The following is a 19,883-nucleotide window of genomic DNA, read 5'->3' on the forward strand; positions in this document are numbered from 1 at the left end:
TCTCTCTCTCTCTGACTGTCTCTGTCTCTCTCTCTCTGTTCATCTTCTATGTTGTCTGGGCGTTCATCTCATCTTAACCCTCCTTATGTTGCCTTTTCTCCTTCCAGTGTCATATTGTGGTTAAGAACGGTGGCTTCTAATCTGGTGAGTGGGGTTTGATTCCCCGCTCCTCCACATGCAGCCAGTTAGATGACCTTGGGCTTGTCACAGCTCTTTTAGTGCTGTTCTCATCGAGCAATCCTGTCAGAGCCTCTCCTATACTCACCTACCTCCCAGAGCATCTGTTGTGGGGAGAGGAAGGGCAGGCAATTGTAAGCCGCTTTGAGACTCCTTTGGGCAGTGAAAAGCAGGGTGTAAAAACCAACTCTTGTTTTGAATCTGCCTATGAGCTGTTTCCTCATCTTATAGCTTCTGAGTCTACTTACTCTGTCAAGATGCCACCTTTCATTTCCTTCCCAATAATCCTTTTTCGAGAAATCACTTCTTGAGCAGAAGGGTTTTGGGAGCACTGTCATGTGACTTCTTCAAAGTGCCTCACTGTTGCTGGCTGTCACCCACGTCCTTCTGTAGAGCCAAGCAGGAACTCAGACTGCTTTTTAATGGACTATCCATTCAAACCTTGCCCTCAACTGGATAGCCCAGGTAAGCCTGATCCTGTCAGATCTAAACAGATAAGCAGGGCCAAACCTGGCTAGTATTTGGATGGGAGACCTGCAAGGATTTGGGTGGTAGTTCCTCCAAGGAACCTGAGGGGTCATGACGTGGAAGCAGGCAATGGCAAACCACCTCTGAATGTCCCTTGCCTGGCTGCCAGGCAATCCTCAGATCCCTTGGCTACACTACACAAAAACCATACAAGAAATAAATAGTGCAACCCTTATCAGAATTACACCCTTCAAAGTCCATTGACCTCAGAGAAGGGTGCATCTAGGAAGCATTGGCTGCCCTGTAAACAATTGCTGCCACTCATTCATAACCACACTTTGTTTGTGTGGGAAAGAGAATCGAATTGCACATGGTTGCTGTGGTGTGAGGATATCACAGTAGCCAATGCTGTGTAGCAGAGGGGTCCTGCTAAGGATGACAAGTGTCTGTAACAAGTTTGCAGACAAGGAATCATGTTTTTGGATCCTTTCCCCATGTTCAGACAAACATTTTGCAAAATGAAAACTAGCATGACAGTGGAATAGAGCAACTACCTAACCTTGATTCTAACGTTCTAGTTTCCTAAGGTTAAGAAAGGGGGGGGAGTTGTATCAGGAAGAGCATTTGAACAAAAGATCTACCATGTACCTTGCGAAGCAACAAGAGCTAAGTCAGTTGAACATGAAACTTGGCTTTTTGTGTTCCACTGTTAGGTCTTCCTTTGTCTTCTGCTGTATTATTTAGAATGGACTTCTTCATTTACACCTAAGACTTCCAAGAAAGAGCTATGCCATGCATTGCAGTGACCCAATTGTCTTGCTACACACCCTTATTTTGAACTAAGAAACGAGGTGTTTGGGATTGCATGAAAAACCTGAATGTTAACTGTTGATGCTTAATAACCTGCTAATTTGGCTTGTGCTCAGATACCAGTTGTAATCTTGGAGCCAACCATTCACTGAGCCATTTGGCTGCATCAATTAAGCTCTGTTGAGTCTATTAGCATGATTGGAGATGGCTTCCTTACAGCTGCTGCCCACTTCCCCACCACTACTGGTCTGTTGCCATTACTGCCCCCATTGGTTAAAAGATACATAGGAAAAAAGAAGACCCCCATCTGAGGTTTTTGAATTGATATTTACTACTTAGATGTCTCTGTGCACATTCGGTGTCTGCCCATGAACACAGCTAACATTGTAACTAGTTTTTTTTTAAATCAGGGTAGATACTATGGGTGAGCCAGGCACAGAAAACAGGTGACAAGTCCATTGCAGGGATTATCTGAAGGAGGCATCCAATTGCACAGTCACAAAGTGGAAAGGGTCAATGATTGACCAATAGTAGGACACTTATAGACCTACTGCTGATCCCAGGAGATATGGGCTTTAGGCTGTTATGCATTTTGTTACTCAGGGCACTACCACGCAGGTACAAAGCTGCTCAACACAGCGCTTGTAATGAATTTGGGCAGAATGTTTACTATGAGGAACTCATTTCTCTTTATGTATTTAAGGATTTATATCCCACTTTTCTCCTAAAGGGACCCAGAGAGGCTTAGAGCCTGGAAAAACAGTATGTAAATAAATCAGTGCTCAACAAACAGAGCAAAGCAAACAAATGCATCTCGGGATAATCCTGAGGTCATTGGCTGGCTGGCTGGCTGGCTGGCTGGCTGGCTGGCTTGAAGACACTGCCTAAAAGCCAAAGGGCCAAAGGGAAATCTGCAGCAAGCCTCCACCAGCTCATGCCTAAAGATCTTGGGCTGTATCCAGGCTTTGAAATACCCAAGACAGGAAAGGGAATTACAGTTCTCCTGAGCGAAGCTACACAGATTACAAAGATATTCCTCCTCTTACTCTTTTGCTCCCTTCCTCCTCTTGTATATAAACGAGACACTTTGACGAAGGCAATTGTGCTGTGCCCAGACTCTCATAACCAGAAGGCAGAGCCTCTCTTCTTGCTTGTCTGAAGATCATGTTAGCAGCTCCGTCAATATCCATGCCCAGAATTGCAGGTTTCCTGATGCAAAATTACGTATATTGTTGTCAATAAACTGCTCCTTTGTTCAGATTCTGACCGGCGAAGACTGGAATGAAGTTATGTACAACGGGATTCGTTCCCAGGGGGGTGTCCGCTCAGGGATGTGGTCGTCCATCTACTTCATTGTCCTCACTCTCTTTGGCAACTGTATCCTTTTGGCGGCTCTTGTCTCCTCTCTGGTTTTCCTTGTGGGTTTCAGCACCACGGAGAGCGGCACAGACATCTCCAAGCCATTCTGACTTTGACTTTTGCCGGTTGCTGTGCATTTACTCATAACTGCCTTTTCCCTGGTTTGGGAGCACACAAACTAGGGTGGGTGGGTGGTGGACGTCTTCCTAAATTTAGAAATCGTAACATCAGTATATCCTATGGTCTGACTCATGGCTTTGCCGTTGATACTTCTCCAGGGGGGAAACCCTATGCTGCATCTGTACCATTTGAATGAGAGAATTAGAAGGGCCTTTTTGCACGGCTTCAAAATCGCACAATGGTTGCCAATTGGAAACGCTATTGATTTGGCTTAACGCACGACGTCGTAGACAATCTGCCACACACCTGAAACCAATCTGCAAAAAGCGCTTCGCTGTAGCGCTTTCAGGGGAATCCCAAAAAGTGGATTCACCCTCCGGAAAGCGATACAGTCCTGCAACCAATCTGCAACACTAGCGAAAAAGACCTGTGCGTTAACATTGTTGCGGTTTCTTCAAAGTCCCTCCTCCTGAGCCTGTCCTCCAAACTTCCGGCGAAGCGATCGCCATTTTTTTTTCTCCGAGCGAGCGGGGATAAACGCACCAGCGAGCCTCTTTCTGTTTAGAGGCTTCCCTGGCTTCAGTCCTTCACCTTTAGTCACTAAGCACAAACCACAGAAAAGCCCGTTTGCTGATGTATTTTCCCATTAATTTTTACACATTAATTCAGCCGAAAATCGGGCCCGTGAGAGGGGGGAGGGATTTTTTTTTCACTCGAGGCAGCGTGGCAATGATCATACGATCAAACAACAGCTCAAACACACCAGGCAGCTGTATGGGTCTCTCCGTTGCAACGAATCTACCCAGATTCGTTGCAATGGGTCTGTTTTTTTTTTAAAAAAGCTTTCTTAAAGGGAAAGGGGCTGTTTGGGAGCATGCTAACGGCTGCCCATTGGCTGCTTGATGGCCAGGGGCGGGACGAGCTTGGCAATAGCGCTTCCTTTCTAGCGATTTCTGCTGAGACTGGAAGCCTGTGGGAAACGCTAAAAAACGCAACTGATTCCACTACAAAGGCAGGTATGCATAACGACGAATTCCACTATTTTAAATGGCGATTTTTCATTCAGTGACCAATTTGCAACAAAGATCCCCGTGCGTAAAGGCCCGAAGTTCCTACCTGATATTTCCACGTGCAGTGCCATGGACCTTTTGTCTAGGATCCACCTATCCCATGTGATTCTCTTTTTCAGTCAGTCGAGGGAAAGGATGAGGTTTTCCCCAGCCCTTTCCAGGGATCTGCAGCAGGCTTCTACCAGCAGTGCAACAGGGGCCGACCCCGAGAACCTCTAGCTCAGTGGTTCTCAACCTTCCTAATGCCCCGACCCTAATACAGCTCCTCATGTTGTGGTGATCCCCAACCATAAAATTACGCAAGTCTTCTTTCACAGGAATTAAATAGAAACTGACCAATGGAGTGAAGAACCATTGTTCATGATTCTATATAGATTGTTTTTTCCCCTGGGGTTTCTCCGTTCAGCTCTGCCTCTTGTCCCACCATGCCGATCTCGCTCTTTCCCGCTGCTCCAGACAGACAAACACTCTATCTCGATCTACCCTGCAAGGCTGTTGTGTGCATGGCGTTCCCCCAGCCAAGCTGCTCGCCCTGCCACGACCCCTGCGAAAGGGTCGTTCGACCCCCAAAGAGGTCCCGACCCCAAGATTGGGAAGCACTGTTCTAGCTGATATAATCCCCTGCGTTGTTTTCCTTAACGGTTTCAGACACCCTGCTCAATGTGTTCTTGGCCATTGCAGTGGACAACCTAGCCAACGCGCAAGAGCTGACAAAGGTAAATACAGATCATTTTATTCCCTGGCCCTCCACCTCCTGTTTCTTAATGAGGAACTCTCTCCGGCTGTCAGTGACCTCTTTGCTCTGCTGATTTCCTTTCTTGCGGGGCGTAATTTTAAGCCCTGTTGTGCCAGCGCTCCACTTTCCAAGATACTCTGAATGTCCAGAATTCAGCCTTGGGATATGTTGAATCATAATTTACTGGTGGGGATTAATTAACTCAGGGGTAGTCAAACTGCGGCCCTCCAGAGGTCCATGGACTACAATTCCCAGGAGCCCTTGCCAGCATTCGCCAGCGAATGCTGGCAAGGGCTCCTGGGAATTGTAGTCCATGGACGTCTGGAGGGCCGCAGTTCGACTACCCCTGAATTAACTGGTGGTTCCTGGCCCCCGGGAGGTGCGTCTGGCCTCGACCAGGGCTAGGGCCTTTTCGATCATGGCCCCTACGGGATTTGCCATCCTTTCGCAGGGCCTGCTTTCGCAGAGCTCTTCCATCAGGCTTATGGTTGAAGCTGGCACCTCCCCTATTTAGATCGCCCCCCCCCCCCTACATCAGCAGTGACCCCTGGTTTCCCGGATAGTTCCGCCGCCATCAGGTGGGGTGTGTTGGGGATTGTTTTTAGGTGTTTTTATGTATTAGGGGTTTTATGGGGTTTTTACATGTTGTCACCCGCCACGAGCCTCAGGGGAGTGGCGGGCTAGAAATCCAATAATAATAATAATAATAATAATAATAATAATAATAATAATAATAATAATAAATTAGACCTCTGAAAACACATGATGTGTTTCCCTTTTGACCAGATAGCCTATGCAGAGCTGAGATTTGGAAACAGGAGTTTTGGGTCGCTGATTATAGTTTTGGATGACTTATCCTCATCCTTCTTGTGCATTAATCCAGAATCGATGTTTTGTTAGAGGGTAAATGCCCATGTATATTTCCCCCGATGTATCCGCATTCCCATTCATTTCAGCATGGCCCTGCACAGTAGGGCTGCTCAGTTTGCTTTCAGTATTGGAGTGATCGCTATTTTTCATTACCAAGATTTAATGCAGTTTTGGGGAGGGGAGTTTCTTCTTCCAAAATTCACTTTATTAGATATAGCCATTGATTCCTCTTATTTATGCATTTTTTTTTCTCTTTTAAAAGGGGGCTTTCTCTTTCATCCTTCTTGGAAGGGAAATCAATGCACCCTTTTGTAACTTTGCTGTGTTGTCATATGTTACACATCACAGGGTGGTATTTGAACTGGAGGACAGGCAGGTTCGGGAAGGCTCTGCCTATCTATGAATATCCGCAGAGAGTAATCCTGAAAATTTGCAGGCCTTCCTTCCTGCCCCTCCAAACTTCTCTTTGATCAAAATGGAATTGATCAGAAATGCACCAAAAGAGGGAAAGAAAGAGATTGCTAGGTTACAGGGAGAAACAGCGTCAAGAGAGACTGAGAACATGTCTTTATAACACTATGAAGATGCATTTGCTAATGTCAGTCACTGCTTTGAAAGTGTGAGACTTCGAACACACACAGTTGTTCTTTGTTTTTCTTCTCCTCCTCCCTCTCCCACACCCCTCCCACTGTCTGACACGGGCAAAATTATTGTTAGCTAACAATTATAACAGAGGACTGCACCAGGTCAGGTTTCACCATGGACTGGTGTGCGGACCAGTGTGGACCCATCTTACCTATTTTGCAATTCACCTCTTGGGTATTAGCTATCAAGATGGCACCATAAGCTTCAAGAAACCTCAACGGTTTCAGAATTAAAATAGGCGCAAACTCCCTGTTGCCTTTTTCAAGACCAGTGTTTAAACAAGCATTCCCACAGTTGTTGATAACTTAAGTACGTTTCCCCCCCTCGTGAGCTGAAAATGGAACCGTACTTCACTTTTACAGCCCAAATGGTTGACTGTTGGAGTGAGTAAGCATTGCCTGCTCAGAAGAATTTCCTCTTGTGTGACTTTTGGGAGCATTGGCTGCTGGGAGGAGGCAAGTCACAATATGCAGCCTTGCCTGATCGGGTAATTTTGTTACTCCTCAAAGGAGACCATATCCAAGCCGTGTATCATACCGAGATACAGTAAGCAGTCTTCTCCGTTGATGGTTCTTGGGCTCCAAGGAGCCTTTAATTACGCCATTAATTTATTTTTAACAGCACGTTCTTTAGGAATTATTACTGTCTGGTTGAACCTAAAGAAGAAGAGGCAATCTACACAAAAGTGCCTCAGGGATCATTCTCTAGGCTTCATGTTCCCTTAAGCCAAGTTTCGGGTTGCACAATGTTTATTTGAAGGGGGGGGTTGCTTTTTTGGTGATTGCTTTTTGCTGGCAGCTGTTGGACCTAAACCAATGCAATATAGTTTATTTCCTCTTAAAGTTGACAGAGAGGCAATCAGACAAAGCTTGTTCCACTGTTGGGCTCTGATGGAAGGACAATGGGAAAGGAATTCAAGTCAAGTTTCTGTAAACCGTCATTTGGCTTTAGCAAAAAATAAGCGCCTTTCTCCAGTTCTCTGACCATCACCCCATCCTCAAGTTGGCCTCAAAGCATCAGCCAAGATTCTTACTTCTGGGATGTGATACTCAGTCTTGCAACTACAGTGGCCAGATTAAAAAACAGAGATTTGCCATGACTTTTTAAATTTTCCAACGCAATCTTCAGTGAAGCATTCACAGCAATGACTTGTCAGAGGTTCTCATGGCCCCAGGCAGTTGGTTATTGTGGGTATTCTGGGCTGCGTGGCCATGAATTTTAGTCCCTGGTGTTTTGCTGCTAACGGTTGCTGGCGTCTTCAGAGGTAGCCAAATTCAAAGAAACACCACAGGTCAACAATTAGCAAGAAATGAGGAAAAACCCTTGTTTGTGTAGGCTACCAAGTTAATTAACAAAAAACTTTCAAAAAATTTTCTCTTCTTTAGAGTCCAGCCAAGACGACCTCCAGCTTTATTTCATTTTCAAGGATCTTTCCTCAGTGGCCAGGACTACAATTCATATTGTAATAATAATTGCATCCTTGTTGACTTCCCTTGAAGTCCAGGTTTTCATAGAGAAAGAGAGGGAGAATGTTTTCCCTTACCTAATAGTTGTGTTTAGAGACTGTGAAGGCGCTTCAAAGAACTCAATAAGTTAACTGAGATCAAGGCTTTGGCTTGTTTTATATACATTTCAAATGCCTAAATCCACTGAGGAAAAATCCTTGAAAATGAAATAAATCCGGAGGTTGTCCTGGCTGGCCTCGAAAGTAGAGGAAAACTCTTGAGAGCTTTTTGTTAATGAACTTGCTTGCCTGCAAACACAAGGGCTTCCTGTATTCTTGCTATCTTCAGAGGTAGGGCACGGCAAGATGGGAATCTGTCCATGCCAAAGTGTAGAGTCTGCAGCACTGCTTCAACCAGGGTTTCATGACTCAACCAGTCAGAGCAGTTCAGCAGTGGAATCAGCCATCTAAGGAGGTGGTGAGCTCCCCCTCACTGGCAGTCTTCAAGCAGCGGCTGGACAGACCCTTATCCTGGATGCTTGAGGCTGATCCTGCATTGAGCAGGGGGTGGGACTAGATCAGGGGTAGTCAACCTGTGGCCCTCCAGATGTCCATGGACTACAATTCCCATGAACCCATGCCAGCAAATGCATGGGAATTGTAGTCCTTGGACATCTGGAGGGCCACAGGTTGACTACCCCTGGACTAGATTACCTTCATGGATACTTCCAACTCTGTGGTTCTATGATTCTATTCTATGATTCTGCGAAAAAGGCTGGCTTAACTGTTACGTCCTCAGTCCTAAGAACAGAAGCCTGGCACATGTGGGAAAGGTAGTGATGTGATGGGGGGGGATCACAACTGTCTTGTCTTTAACGGCACGAGTGAATCCGAAGTCCCTTCTCTGGATTGCACCTGCAATCCCCTTTTAACTAGACAACTCCTTTTGCTTCTAGGATGAGCAGGAGGAAGAAGAGGCATTTAACCAGAAGCACGCTCTGCAGAAAGCCAAAGAAGTCAGCCCCATGTCTGCTCCAAACATGCCCGCGATCGAGTGAGTCACCAGCTTTGGTCTTCTTTCTGTACTTTCCACACCCGTCCACAAACGTGTTATTCACCTGATCACTACGTTCATTTAAGAAATAAAAAAAAGAAGCCCCGGATTAGAGCTGCCACTGGAAAAGGGTCTACAGCAGAATTTGCTGTGAATGCCAAGGGGTTTTCTCAGGCAAAAATAAGTTTTTGGGTTTTTTTGGGAGGGGGGGGGAGTTCAAGGAATGTGAAACAAGGTTTTGTAAGATTAGAAATGTTTCTGAGGATGAGGGACATATTTCTTGTCGTATGTAAAGATCGACGCCAGTATCAAATAAGGATGGGCACAAACTAATTCACCAGCCAAAATTTATCACAAATTTGACCCTGCTTGGGGGAGTTGCCTCCCCCAAACATTTCTTGTACTTTTGTCTAGTTTGAGGGTTCAGGCTGTTTAAACCTAGCAGCTGAGCAGACCGGTCCTTCTGTTAGCTTGAAATGGGAGCAAAATCAATGGCTAAGATGGCGGCCAGCCCTTTCGACCTAACAGCTTCTGGGCAGACCTGCCAGGTTGTTAGGTTGAAATGGCCGGAAGCCATTTCAGCAGACTGTTTTGCTTCCCCCGCTTCTAAGTGAGGAGGAACCCAACAGATCAGCCTGAACTGACCAGTTCATTTCAGGGCTTTTGATTGGGCTCGGGGGTTGGATTCAGGAACACCCCGAATCTCAAACCAAACAGCAATGTTCCAGTTCGTGTCCTTGCCTTGTATCAGATTCATAAATCATACAGAATTAATCCACACTCTGCTGGAAAAAAATATGGTAGAAGGTGATTGAATGCATCAAGGTCAAGAGAACAGGGAAGCCATTGGAGAGGGCTTTCTCAGTGTCCATGTCAGAAAGCAGAAGTTTGTCCTGGTATAGAAGAAGCTACTGCAACTGAGCCATTCCACCCAAAGGGCTGGCCACCTGATAAGAGCTGCCAGGTGGATGCCTTGGCACAAGCACTGGCCCTGAGACTGTGCATGAAGATACAGTGAAGAGCGGTCTTAGGCAGTGGGCAAGAGGGGCAGCTGTCTGGGCCCCACATTTGGGGAGAAGCATCCTCCTGTGCCCCCCAAAAGAAGGGAAGAAAGAAGAAGAAGAGTAGGCTCCTGCTGCCACTTGCATTTGCCCTGTCTGGAGCTCAGGCAGCTGGATTTCGGAGGCAGCAGTGCCTCCCGCTTGCCTCACACAGGGGGAGGGCTACTCCTTGCTTGCTTAATGAGGTAAGGGCAGCATTGAGGTGATTTTGGGGACCGTTCCTGAGCTTTTGCCCACAGTTCAAGAATCAGACCACCAATGGATGCAGCAATTTAGAGCCAGCTCTTATAGTTACAGGTACGGTTTCCTGGCTGCTGCCAAGGTGTTCTCCTGGGTCAGGTTTCTGTAATGTGGGACGCTTATAGTGGTCACCTGAGGCTTCAGTGGGGAGAAGATGCAGCCACAGTGTGTGACTGAGCCATGTGAATGTTGCACCAGGGACATATAAATTGTCTGCAAACATGTCATGGGAAATGACTTTTCCACTCCTGTCAGTAGAGGTAAAGGTATCCCCTGTGCAAGCACCGAGTCATGTCTGACCCTTGGGGTGATGCCCTCTAGCGTTTTCATGGCAGACTCAATGCAGGGTGGTTTGCCAGTGCCTTCCCCAGTCATTACCGTTTACCCCCCAGCAAGCAAGCTGGGTACTCATTTTACTGACCTCGGAAGGATGGAAGGCTGAGTCAACCTTGAGCCGGCTGCTGGGATTGAACTCCCAGCCTCATGGGCAAAGCTTTCAGGCAGCTGCCTTACCACTCTGCACCACAAGAGGCTCGTCAGTAAAGGTAGAAAGGTTAAAAAGAAAACCACCCAAAGTTTGAGAGGTCCTGCTTGGCTAAGTTGCTGAGATCATGTATTTCTCCCCCCCCCCAAAAAAAGGGGGGGATAATCTAGAAGGATTTTCCAAAGAAGGAAAGCAGGTCTACATTGCTTGGTGGGAGCAGGAATTCAGACGTAACCAACATTCCAGGCAACACAATGAAGAACGGAGGGGAGCACACCCAAAGGAGCCCCATAGCAGCTTACAAACACTTTTCCTTTCCTCTCCTCACAGCAGACAACCGGTGGGTTAAGTGAGGCTGAGAGAACTCTGAGAGAACTGTGCTGTGAGAACAACCCTAAGAGAAGTGTGGCTGGACCAAAGCCACCCGGCTGGCAGCACGTGGAGGAGTGGGGTATCAGAATAGAGGCCTTTATCCACTACACCATGCTGGAAGGAGGCTGCATGAAAGAGCTAGGAATGATGCATGCTAGCATGTGTGTGTGTGTGTGTGTGTGTGTGTGTGTGTGTGTGTTTGTGTGAAAGTGAGTGAGAGAGAGAGAGAGAGAGAGAGTAAGAGAACATGTGTGTGTGTGTGATTCAGAAGGATGAGATACTCAATGACAGCTGACAGTGCTTACAGGGTTCAATCAGAGATGCAGGAGTTTCTTTATGTGAGTAGATTTGTATGTGCCGGACATGATGTGCAGTGTATGATAGTGGATCTCCAGGCATCCCTTGTAGCATTCACGGGGAGGCTCTGGGTGTGCCCTTCAACATATGCATGCTTCTGTTACTAGTAGGTGCAACCGATGGGGAGGGGGAGGCAATCCCCTTTCTTTGTGCCGGAGTCCAAAAGGTTTCCTAAAGGTTTCTTTAATATAGGGTTAGTCAACCTGTGGTCCTCCAGATGTCCATGGACTACAATTCCCATGAGCCCCTGCCAGCATTTGCTGACTAACCCTGCTTTAATACATTCCCACCTGTTGTGCTTCCGGTTCCCTGGTGCAGTTTATTTTTAATCCTGGCAAAATTGACACGTGACCCCCACTGGCCAGTGCTGATTTGTCTTTTGTTTCATACAAAACCACCTTTCTTGGACCGATTACCTCCACCTGGCGTGAGCTGACCACGTGTGCTGCCACTCTCCCTTTCTTAAGCTCTCCCAGACAAGATAACCTGTTCAACCTCATGCAGGATTACTTCTTCAGGTGGCCTCATAATTCCACCTCAATGAGGACCTTAGCACCCCTGTGGTCCTTCTCATCCCTGACATCAGCATCCGAACACTACATATACTTGTTACTAGGAAGGCACTCCTTTTTAATTTGTAAAAGTACACAGGTGTTTAAGACACTTATTCACGTGCTTCAGAGGGCCCAACGAGGGGAGAGCTGCATCTGCACAGTCTCTTGCTGGGTGGGCTCTACAATAAGAACAGCTTACAAAGAAGCTAAAGTCTCTTGCCCTTGAAATGGGCTCAGGTATCTTTGGCAACGTTTTGCACCAGACTCATCCCGGAGGACACCTGCAGGGTCGCAATATGGTCTACTCCTTTGACATTCGTTGAGTGCTGCTTGACGGGTGCGGACTCCAGAAGCAAAGCGGCGGTGGGGAAAGTGGTGTCACAAGCAATTTTCCATTGGCACGGGCTCATGGGAATTGTAGTCCACGGACATCTGGAGAGCCGCCGTTTGGCCACCCCTGTGCTGGAGTGTTCCCGACACTTCCTCTTTGCTCCGCATCGCAGGGGAAGGTTCATATGTTTATTTGCGTTCCAGATTAACGAGATGCAGTCAACAAATAGCACACAGAGGGAGAAATCCCCCAGACAGTCCGACCCTATTGTTGATGCCAGCAGCTTCTAAGCGTCCCACTGTTAGGAGAGAACACGTTAGAAATAAGATAGAAATCTGATCAAGCCAAAAGAATGCTTCTGCTGCCGTGGCATCCTAAACCTACAGCCTTCTGACTCCATTGGCTAAGTTTCCAAGGAGCCCCTGAAGTCTCTGTAAGCCGGTTGGAAACCAGTGGTGCAGAGAAGGCACTTTCGCTCTGAACCACACGGCTGCTTGTTTACAGCCTCACAGCCTTTCCTTTCTGATTCCTTCCAGGTTGGGGGAACAAGAAAAGTGCCAACGCAGCCCTTGCGGGGATGCAAATTATAGTTTCCTCTCTCGAAGATGCTTTTTACACCTCTAGAATGGTGACAATTAATAGCGTTGCTCCGTGCTTTTTTTAAAGTCACATGTTTGCACTCAGACTCCCTATTGTAGAATCCACTTGCTACTGTTCAGGGAGTCTAGGTTAATCACTAATTCTAATATCTCCTGAATTCCAGCAGTAGACCCCAACCCTTGCTCTCTAGCACCAAAGGCAAAAATCTTTGCCAGCCTTGCTGTCTGAGTTGGGTCCCATGGAAAGGTCTGCAGAAGTCCTCGGTATAAATCTTTCCCCATCGTTCTGTCTGCAACGTGCTGCTTGTCTCAGAAGTCCTCTCGATGGGCTGTGGAACCTTGGGCAACAAACGTGTGCCACAGTCCGACAGATGGAAATGAGGGGAACATTCCCAATTCTTCCCTGCAGCCATCATTCTTGATATAGGTAAAGGTATCCCCTGTGCAAGCACCAGGTCATGTCTGACCCTTGGGGTGACCCCTCTAGTGTTTCCTTGGCAGACTCAATACAGGGTGGTTTGCCATTCCCTTTCCCAGTCATTACCGTTTACCCCCCAGCAAGCTGGGTACTCATTTTACCGACCTCGGAAGAATGGAAGACTGAGTCAACCTTGAGCCGGCTGCTGGGATCGAATTCCCAACCTCATGGTCAGAGCTTCAGACAACATGTCGGCTGCACCGCAAGAGTCTCCTCACATCCCAAATGTATAAAGTAGCTTGGAGATCCAAGAATTGTCTGGTAGCCAGGTGGTTTGCATTTCCTGCCTCCGCATAATGCCCCCTAGCATTCCTTGGAGTATGAGGTTGATGTTGTTAGCCATTCACTCGTGTCAGACCTTTTGGCAATCCTATGGCTTGGCTTTTGCCACGATTTGCAATCTTGCCCTGCTTCTTTTAGTTGTATAATGTTCCGGGTTGGCATCCATTTCTACCATCTCTAACCACCGCGTTCTTTGTCGGCCTGGTTTGCGTTTACCACTGACCAATTGTAGCATAATTGCTCTCTCCACTGAGTTGGATCGCATGATATGGCCAAAGTTAAGTGAGCCGGAGTTTTGTGGGGTTCCCTGGAGGAACTACCACCTGAATCCTTGGAGGTGTCCCATCCAAACCCTAGCCAGGCTCGGCCATGTTTAGTGGCCAAATGCTGATGGGATTGGGATTGCCTGGGCTAGATAGATTAGGGCTACTGCAGCATATTTTGGTTCACAGGGGTTCCCCAATCCACAGAGATGATTCTGGGGACATGAGAGAGGCTGCTGGGGGAAGGGGAAGGTGTGGAAAATTTTGTGCACTTTTCTATAAGGTCCAGCCCCTTTAAATGCTGGGAGGCAAAACATATACCCTCCCTTAGGGCATCAATCCTTTTGCATACAAGGTTTATACTTTGGGTGGAGATGGATAGGGCTATCAACAAGCCTCTTTTAATTACTTCTTTCCACCGCTGGGAAAGCGTCTGCCATTAATCACTAGCCCTAACAATTTTATCACCCCAATGTTTTTTGTGAGCGCCAATTGAACCCAAAGGACCAATTTGCTTTTCTGGCAAGGAATACTGGGTATTTAGAATGTTGTGATGCTGTTAACTAATTCACCACTACTTTACTTTCTCCTTATATCTGTACTCTCACGATCCCTGTTCCATTGTGTGAGGAAGTGTGCAAACACATGAAAGCTCACACCTTGATTAAATCTTTGTTGGTCATAAAGGTGCTATCGGGCTCCAGTTCTGTCATGCTCCTGCAAACCAACACGGCTACCCACTTGAATCTAAGTTAGCATCTAATTTTGGGATATATATCTATATAGAAACCCCTTTCTAGCAATACATAAATACATAGTCCCTAACCCCCTGCGTGCATTATTCTTGTGTAACGTGCATTACTTAAGATGAAAGAAACACTTTATAAATACTCTCTGTGTACAAGCATCAAGGTACATCTGGTTTTTCTGTTTGCGTATGTGCGGAAATTTAATGTGCGGATGGTGCTGAGAACCAGAGCCATGAGCACGGACTGAACCCATTCATTTTTCTTCCTCAGAAGAGACAGGAGGAGGAGGCACCACATGTCGATGTGGGAACCGCGCTCCAGCAATCTGTATGTGTGCATGTGGTGGCACATTGTGAGAGGTTATGTGTGTGTGTGTGTGTGTCTGAGTTACCTGGAGGGGGCAGTCTTGACTGCCCAGGTGTTGTACATTCACATTGTGAGTGGATATTTTTTTTTCATTTATGTATGTGTGTCCTGAAGAACTGTGAATCAGTCTAGGTCTGTAATGGTCTACAGTATCTATGTGTGTTTGTTTGCACTGTGTACCTCTGTGTGTTGGAACGAGGTGTGCTAGTGAGCCATCTTAAGCTGTTGTGTGGGTCTGAGTGTGTGTAAGTGTGTGTTTCTATTATATGTATGTGTGTGTGCCCAAGATTAATGGTTGTGCTGTGTGGGCGTTTCCCTTCTGATGCGTGTCAAGTGTATGTGTGTTCATACATGTATGCCTGTGTTGGCGTGTCCGTCCGTCGCAGCGTCCAAGTGTGCCGTTGTGTATTGCTGCACAGCACACTTACTCGTAACACAGGGTACTACGCTAGCAAGGTTTCAGACACCTTCCTAATATCCTATCGAGACAAACGGTGAGAGAGCATCACTGCAGGGGGGATAGGAAGCAAAAGAACCCTGAAAAGACCCTGGAAAGCTAGAGGCTGCCAATGCATAGGTTTATGTTGTCAAAGGCTAGTGGACAAAGAGGAAGAAGGATTGGTTTTCATACCCTGCTTTTCCCTGCCCAGAGGAGTCTCAAATCAGCTTACAATCGTCTTCCCTTTCCTCTCCCCACAACACACACCCTGTGAGGGAGGGGAGGCTGAAAGAGCCCTGATATTACTGAAGAAGAAGAAGAGTTGGTTCTTCTATGCCTCTTTTCTCTACCCGAAGGAGGCTCAAAACGGCTTACATTCGCCTTTCCTTCCTCTCCCCACAACAGACACCCTGCGAGGCAGGTGGGGTGGAGAGAGAGCTCTGGCAGGACTGCTCTGTGAGAACAGCACCATCAGGGCTGGGACTAGCCCAAGTTCCATTCAGCTGGCGCAGGGAATCAAACTCATCATTCATGGTTATTAGTGAACTTGGCATCATTTAACATGACAGAAATGCAATGATGCAATGGTTGGGTTTTATGCATGCCGTGTGATCTACTGGCAGCATGGGGGCGGAACCGCAGGAGGAGGTCCCCAGGATTGTGGTTGGTCCTGGGACCCTGGTTATCCCTCTGCAGCCCCGAGTGAAGCAAGTCTCAGATGCAGAGACTCTGGCTTGGTGAGACTGCGCCTGGAGGCAGAGCATTCTTGACACAAAAGCTCTTCCCCCAGCAACTCAAAAACATTCCTGCACAGGTCTGCTCAGCAGCCACATCCTGCTCTCTGCAACAGGGTCCACTTCCAGGTTACTGCGCTTTGGATTGTGGCTGTAGTAGGAGCAGACAAAGGGAGAGCTCCAGGACTCTTTGAGTCTCAAGATGAGACTTCTGGGGCCACCAAACCAGCCCAGTGGCATGTCCTCCGAAGCCTAGGAACCGAGCATTTGCTGAATGCTCAGAATGGGGCTCAGCCATGCATGCCTCCCCTCTTGCTGCTGCTGCTGTATTCTCCCCATGCATGCACCTCCAGAGGCCCAGCTTCACTTGCTGACCACCTTCTCCAGGTCAGGACAGGAAATGCCTCATTTGCCCAATCGCTGGCCCCTTCTGTCCTGCCTGCCCTAATACTGGCTTGTGACATGCAGGGGCCTTCTGCACCACATCCATGCCTGTTTGTGCACATGTGCTTGTCGAGCTGCCTTGTCAATATGTTTAAGCTTCATGTTTACATGTATATATGTACTTGCGTTCAGACGTACTGTGTTTCAAGCAATCTGCTGAGTGGTGGGAGATGGGCAATGTAAAAAGCATCCTGGCATTTCAGTGAATGTTCCCCTCTCCCTGTCGCTTGGGCCTTGTTGCCATGTTCCCAGTTTAATGTGGGTGGTGTGGATGCTGGATATCTGTCTGTTGATCTCATATACCGGTGGGCTTGGTTCTCTCATGACCCTGCAGAAGGTGTGGTTTTTAAAGGGCAGGGGGAGAACAAATTAATTTGCCTTTTGTTTCTTTTGTTCTTTCTTCCCTTCCCTTCCCTTCCCTTCCCTTCCCTTCCCTTCCCTTCCCTTCCCTTCCCTTCCCTTCCCTTCCCTTCCCTTCCCTTCCCTTCCCTTCCCTTCCCTCCCCTCCCCTCCCCTCCCCTCCCCTTCCCTTCCCTTCCCTTCCCTTCCCTTCCCTCCCCTCCCCTCCCCTCCCCTCCCCTCCCCTTCCCTTCCCTTCCCTTCCCTTCCCTTCCCTTCCTTCCTTACTTTACTTACTTTCATTGTCTTTCCTTCCTTCTCTCTCTTTCTCTCCCTCCCTCCCTCCCTTCTTTCTTTTCCTTCCTTTCTTTCATTTTCTTTCCCTCTTTCCTTCCTTCCCTCCTTCTCTCCTTCCCTCCTTCTCTTCTTCCCTCCTTCCTTCCTTCCTTTTTTTCATCTTCTCTCTGTATTTATTTTCCACCCTCTCTTCATTGACTCAGGGCAGATGACAACACAGATAAAATTACATATATAAAAAATTGCAATACAAGATAGAATTTTAAACTGTTGAAATATGTTTTAAAAGCAGAAAGGGGTTTAATAACTAAGCTGTCCAACTCTTTCTGTCTGGGGGAAAGAGATGGGGTGGTCATACAAGTATCCCTCTCCTCCAAGTTTAATTGGGTGGATTGGGTGGATTGGGCGGATTCTGATTGGGAAGTCAGTGGATTTAGATTTCTTCCCCCTAATGTGTGACAATGCAGGGGGTATAGAGAACCAAGTTCCAGTGGGTGATTTGCAATGGTCCTAGTTGCATGCTGGATGTACTGGTGTGTGTTCTTGTGTCTCTGACAGGGCGCAGATGGACTGAACCCCTTTGTTTTCCTTTCCCAGGAGGGAGAGGAGAAGGCGCCATCACATGTCCGTCTGGGAGCAGAGGACCAGCCAGCTCCGCCGACACATGCAGACGTCCAGCCAGGAGGGGCTCAACAAGGAGGAGCCCCCTTTGCTCAACCCCCACGCCAGCATTTTTCGGAGACGGAAGGTGCTGGAGAACTCCGGCCTGGAAAAAAACGAGGAGGAGCAAGCGGGCGAGTCCGAGCGGACGCAGGGGGAAGGCTCGGAACAGCGAGCCCTGAGCTCCAACCCATGCCCGGGCATCAGGGAGGACCAGAGGACCCCGTCCCCCCGCGCCAGGAGAGAATGGGAGCAGTGGCACCACAAATCCTTCCACGGGAACTGCAGCCTCGCCGACCAGGAGGGTGGAGGGGGAAGCGTAGCCTTCGAGGAGCGGGCCCGGCTCAGGCACAGTCAGAGGCGCAGCCGACACCGCAGGGTGAGGACGGAGGCCAAGGAGAACAGGTCGGCCAGCCAAGAGACGGGCACCGAAGAGGTGACTCCAGCAGAGGGAGAGCAGAAGAAGACTGAAGAGGAGAAGCAAGCCTTGATCGAAGACGGGCAAGGGGCTGCTGAGGAGCTGAAAAGGTAAGCGGGGCCATGCTCTTCCCTGTGGTCTCCCCAAATTCTTCCCCATGAACAGGACGTACCTGCCAGGGATGCCCGCTTCCAGGTGGAAAGGTTGATGAAACGGCTGTACTCAAGGAGAGAATCTTCTTTATTCTTCAAGGTGAAAGCCAAAAGCCAAAATGAGATCCGGTATTTAACTCATTTTCAAGGAGAAGTCTCTTCCTCGGGGGCTTATATTTCTTAAATGCCCATGATTTTACGATATGTTCTTAATCCATCATTGCAAGTATATTCTTTAAGTCAGTTTTTCTCAACTTTTTTTACCATTGAGAAACCCCAGAAGTGGCTCAGTCATGCAGAATATGGTTGGGAAGCATAGCTGTGGACATGCCCACCTGGACATGCTCCCCTTCCCATCCCCTCCAGGCCCATCATGGGCCATTTTGGGGGGTCAATGTGAGCATATGATCATATATGGTCATATCACCCAATAATGTTTAAAAATTAAAAATATATATATTGACAATTAATTAACTCCCATCCATTCTGGAAACCCTTACAGGGCCACCTGTGATAAAGAAGTATTTTTTTTAGCATAGGCAGGGCTCTTCTTAGGGCTGATCCTGCGCAGAGCAGGGGGTTGGACTAGATGGCCTGTATGGCCCCTTCCAACTCTGTGATTCTATGATTCTATGATTCATCCTGTCCTGTGACTGATGTCCCACAAATGAGATGTGATGTTGCTTTCTGTGCCGGGCTTTCAACTTCTTTGGTCTCATGCTGCCACATGAGTTTAATCCCAAGTCAAGAATGGATGGAGATCATTGATCTAGGGACAATAACAGTTATCCTATAGTGTAGTGGCTGAACTAAGCAAGGTCAGCTCTGGCTAGTTTTTGGTTGGGAGACCTCCAAGAAATGCTAGGTCAAGGTGCAGAGGCAGGCAATGGCAATCACCACCGAACATCTCCTGCCTGAATACTAGGCAATCCTAGCATCTCCTGGTTATAATGTACACATGCCAAATAAAGGTAAAGGTAAAGGTATCCCCTGTGCAAGCACCGAGTCATGTCTGACCCTTGGGGTGACGCCCTCCAGCGTTTTCATGGCAGACTCAATACGGGGTGGTTTGCCAGTGCCTTCCCCAGTCATTACCGTTTACCCCCCAGCAAGCTGGGTACTCATTTTACCGACCTCGGAAGGATGGAAGGCTGAGTCAACCTTGAGCCGGCTGCTGGGATCGAACTCCCAGCCTCACGGGTAGAGCTTCAGACAGCATGTTGGCTGCCTTACCACCCTGCGCCACAAGAGGCTCATACATGCCAAATATTTATTTATTTAATTAAAATGTGATTAATATCCCACAAAGTCATCTCGAGGTGGCTTACAGAATAGAAATAACAATAGAAAATATAAAACAATACAACCCCATTAAACCTCCCATTCTTAAAACCATAATAAAACCAAAATAATGGCTGAACTGCTGTTTTATCAAGAAACTAGAAAATATTCTGGGAGACAAGTCCTTGAGTACTGCAAATGTAGTTAGGAAACTAGGATCCAAGAGAGTC

The 19,883-nt window shown here is 47.6% G+C and overlaps 1 protein-coding gene across 6 annotated transcripts in view; it reads left to right on the forward strand.

Annotated features, from left to right (window-relative positions):
- Window positions 1-19,883, forward strand: part of CACNA1E (calcium voltage-gated channel subunit alpha1 E) — a 584,956-nt gene that overhangs the window by 430,335 nt on the left and 134,738 nt on the right. For 5 of the 6 annotated variants that reach the window (XM_077332237.1, XM_077332232.1, XM_077332235.1 and 2 more), the window contains exons 18-22: window positions 2,715-2,832; window positions 4,653-4,720; window positions 8,656-8,753; window positions 14,794-14,850; window positions 17,740-18,330. In XM_077332237.1, coding sequence (XP_077188352.1) covers window positions 2,715-2,832; window positions 4,653-4,720; window positions 8,656-8,753; window positions 14,794-14,850; window positions 17,740-18,330 — 932 coding nt within the window. The remainder of the gene's footprint in view (window positions 1-2,714; window positions 2,833-4,652; window positions 4,721-8,655; window positions 8,754-14,793; window positions 14,851-17,739; window positions 18,331-19,883) is intronic. The other variant, XM_077332233.1, reaches the window with a different exon arrangement.

The sequence above is a fragment of the Paroedura picta genome, chromosome 4 (assembly GCF_049243985.1).
Source record: "Paroedura picta isolate Pp20150507F chromosome 4, Ppicta_v3.0, whole genome shotgun sequence".
Classification (NCBI taxonomy): domain Eukaryota; kingdom Metazoa; phylum Chordata; class Lepidosauria; order Squamata; family Gekkonidae; genus Paroedura; species Paroedura picta.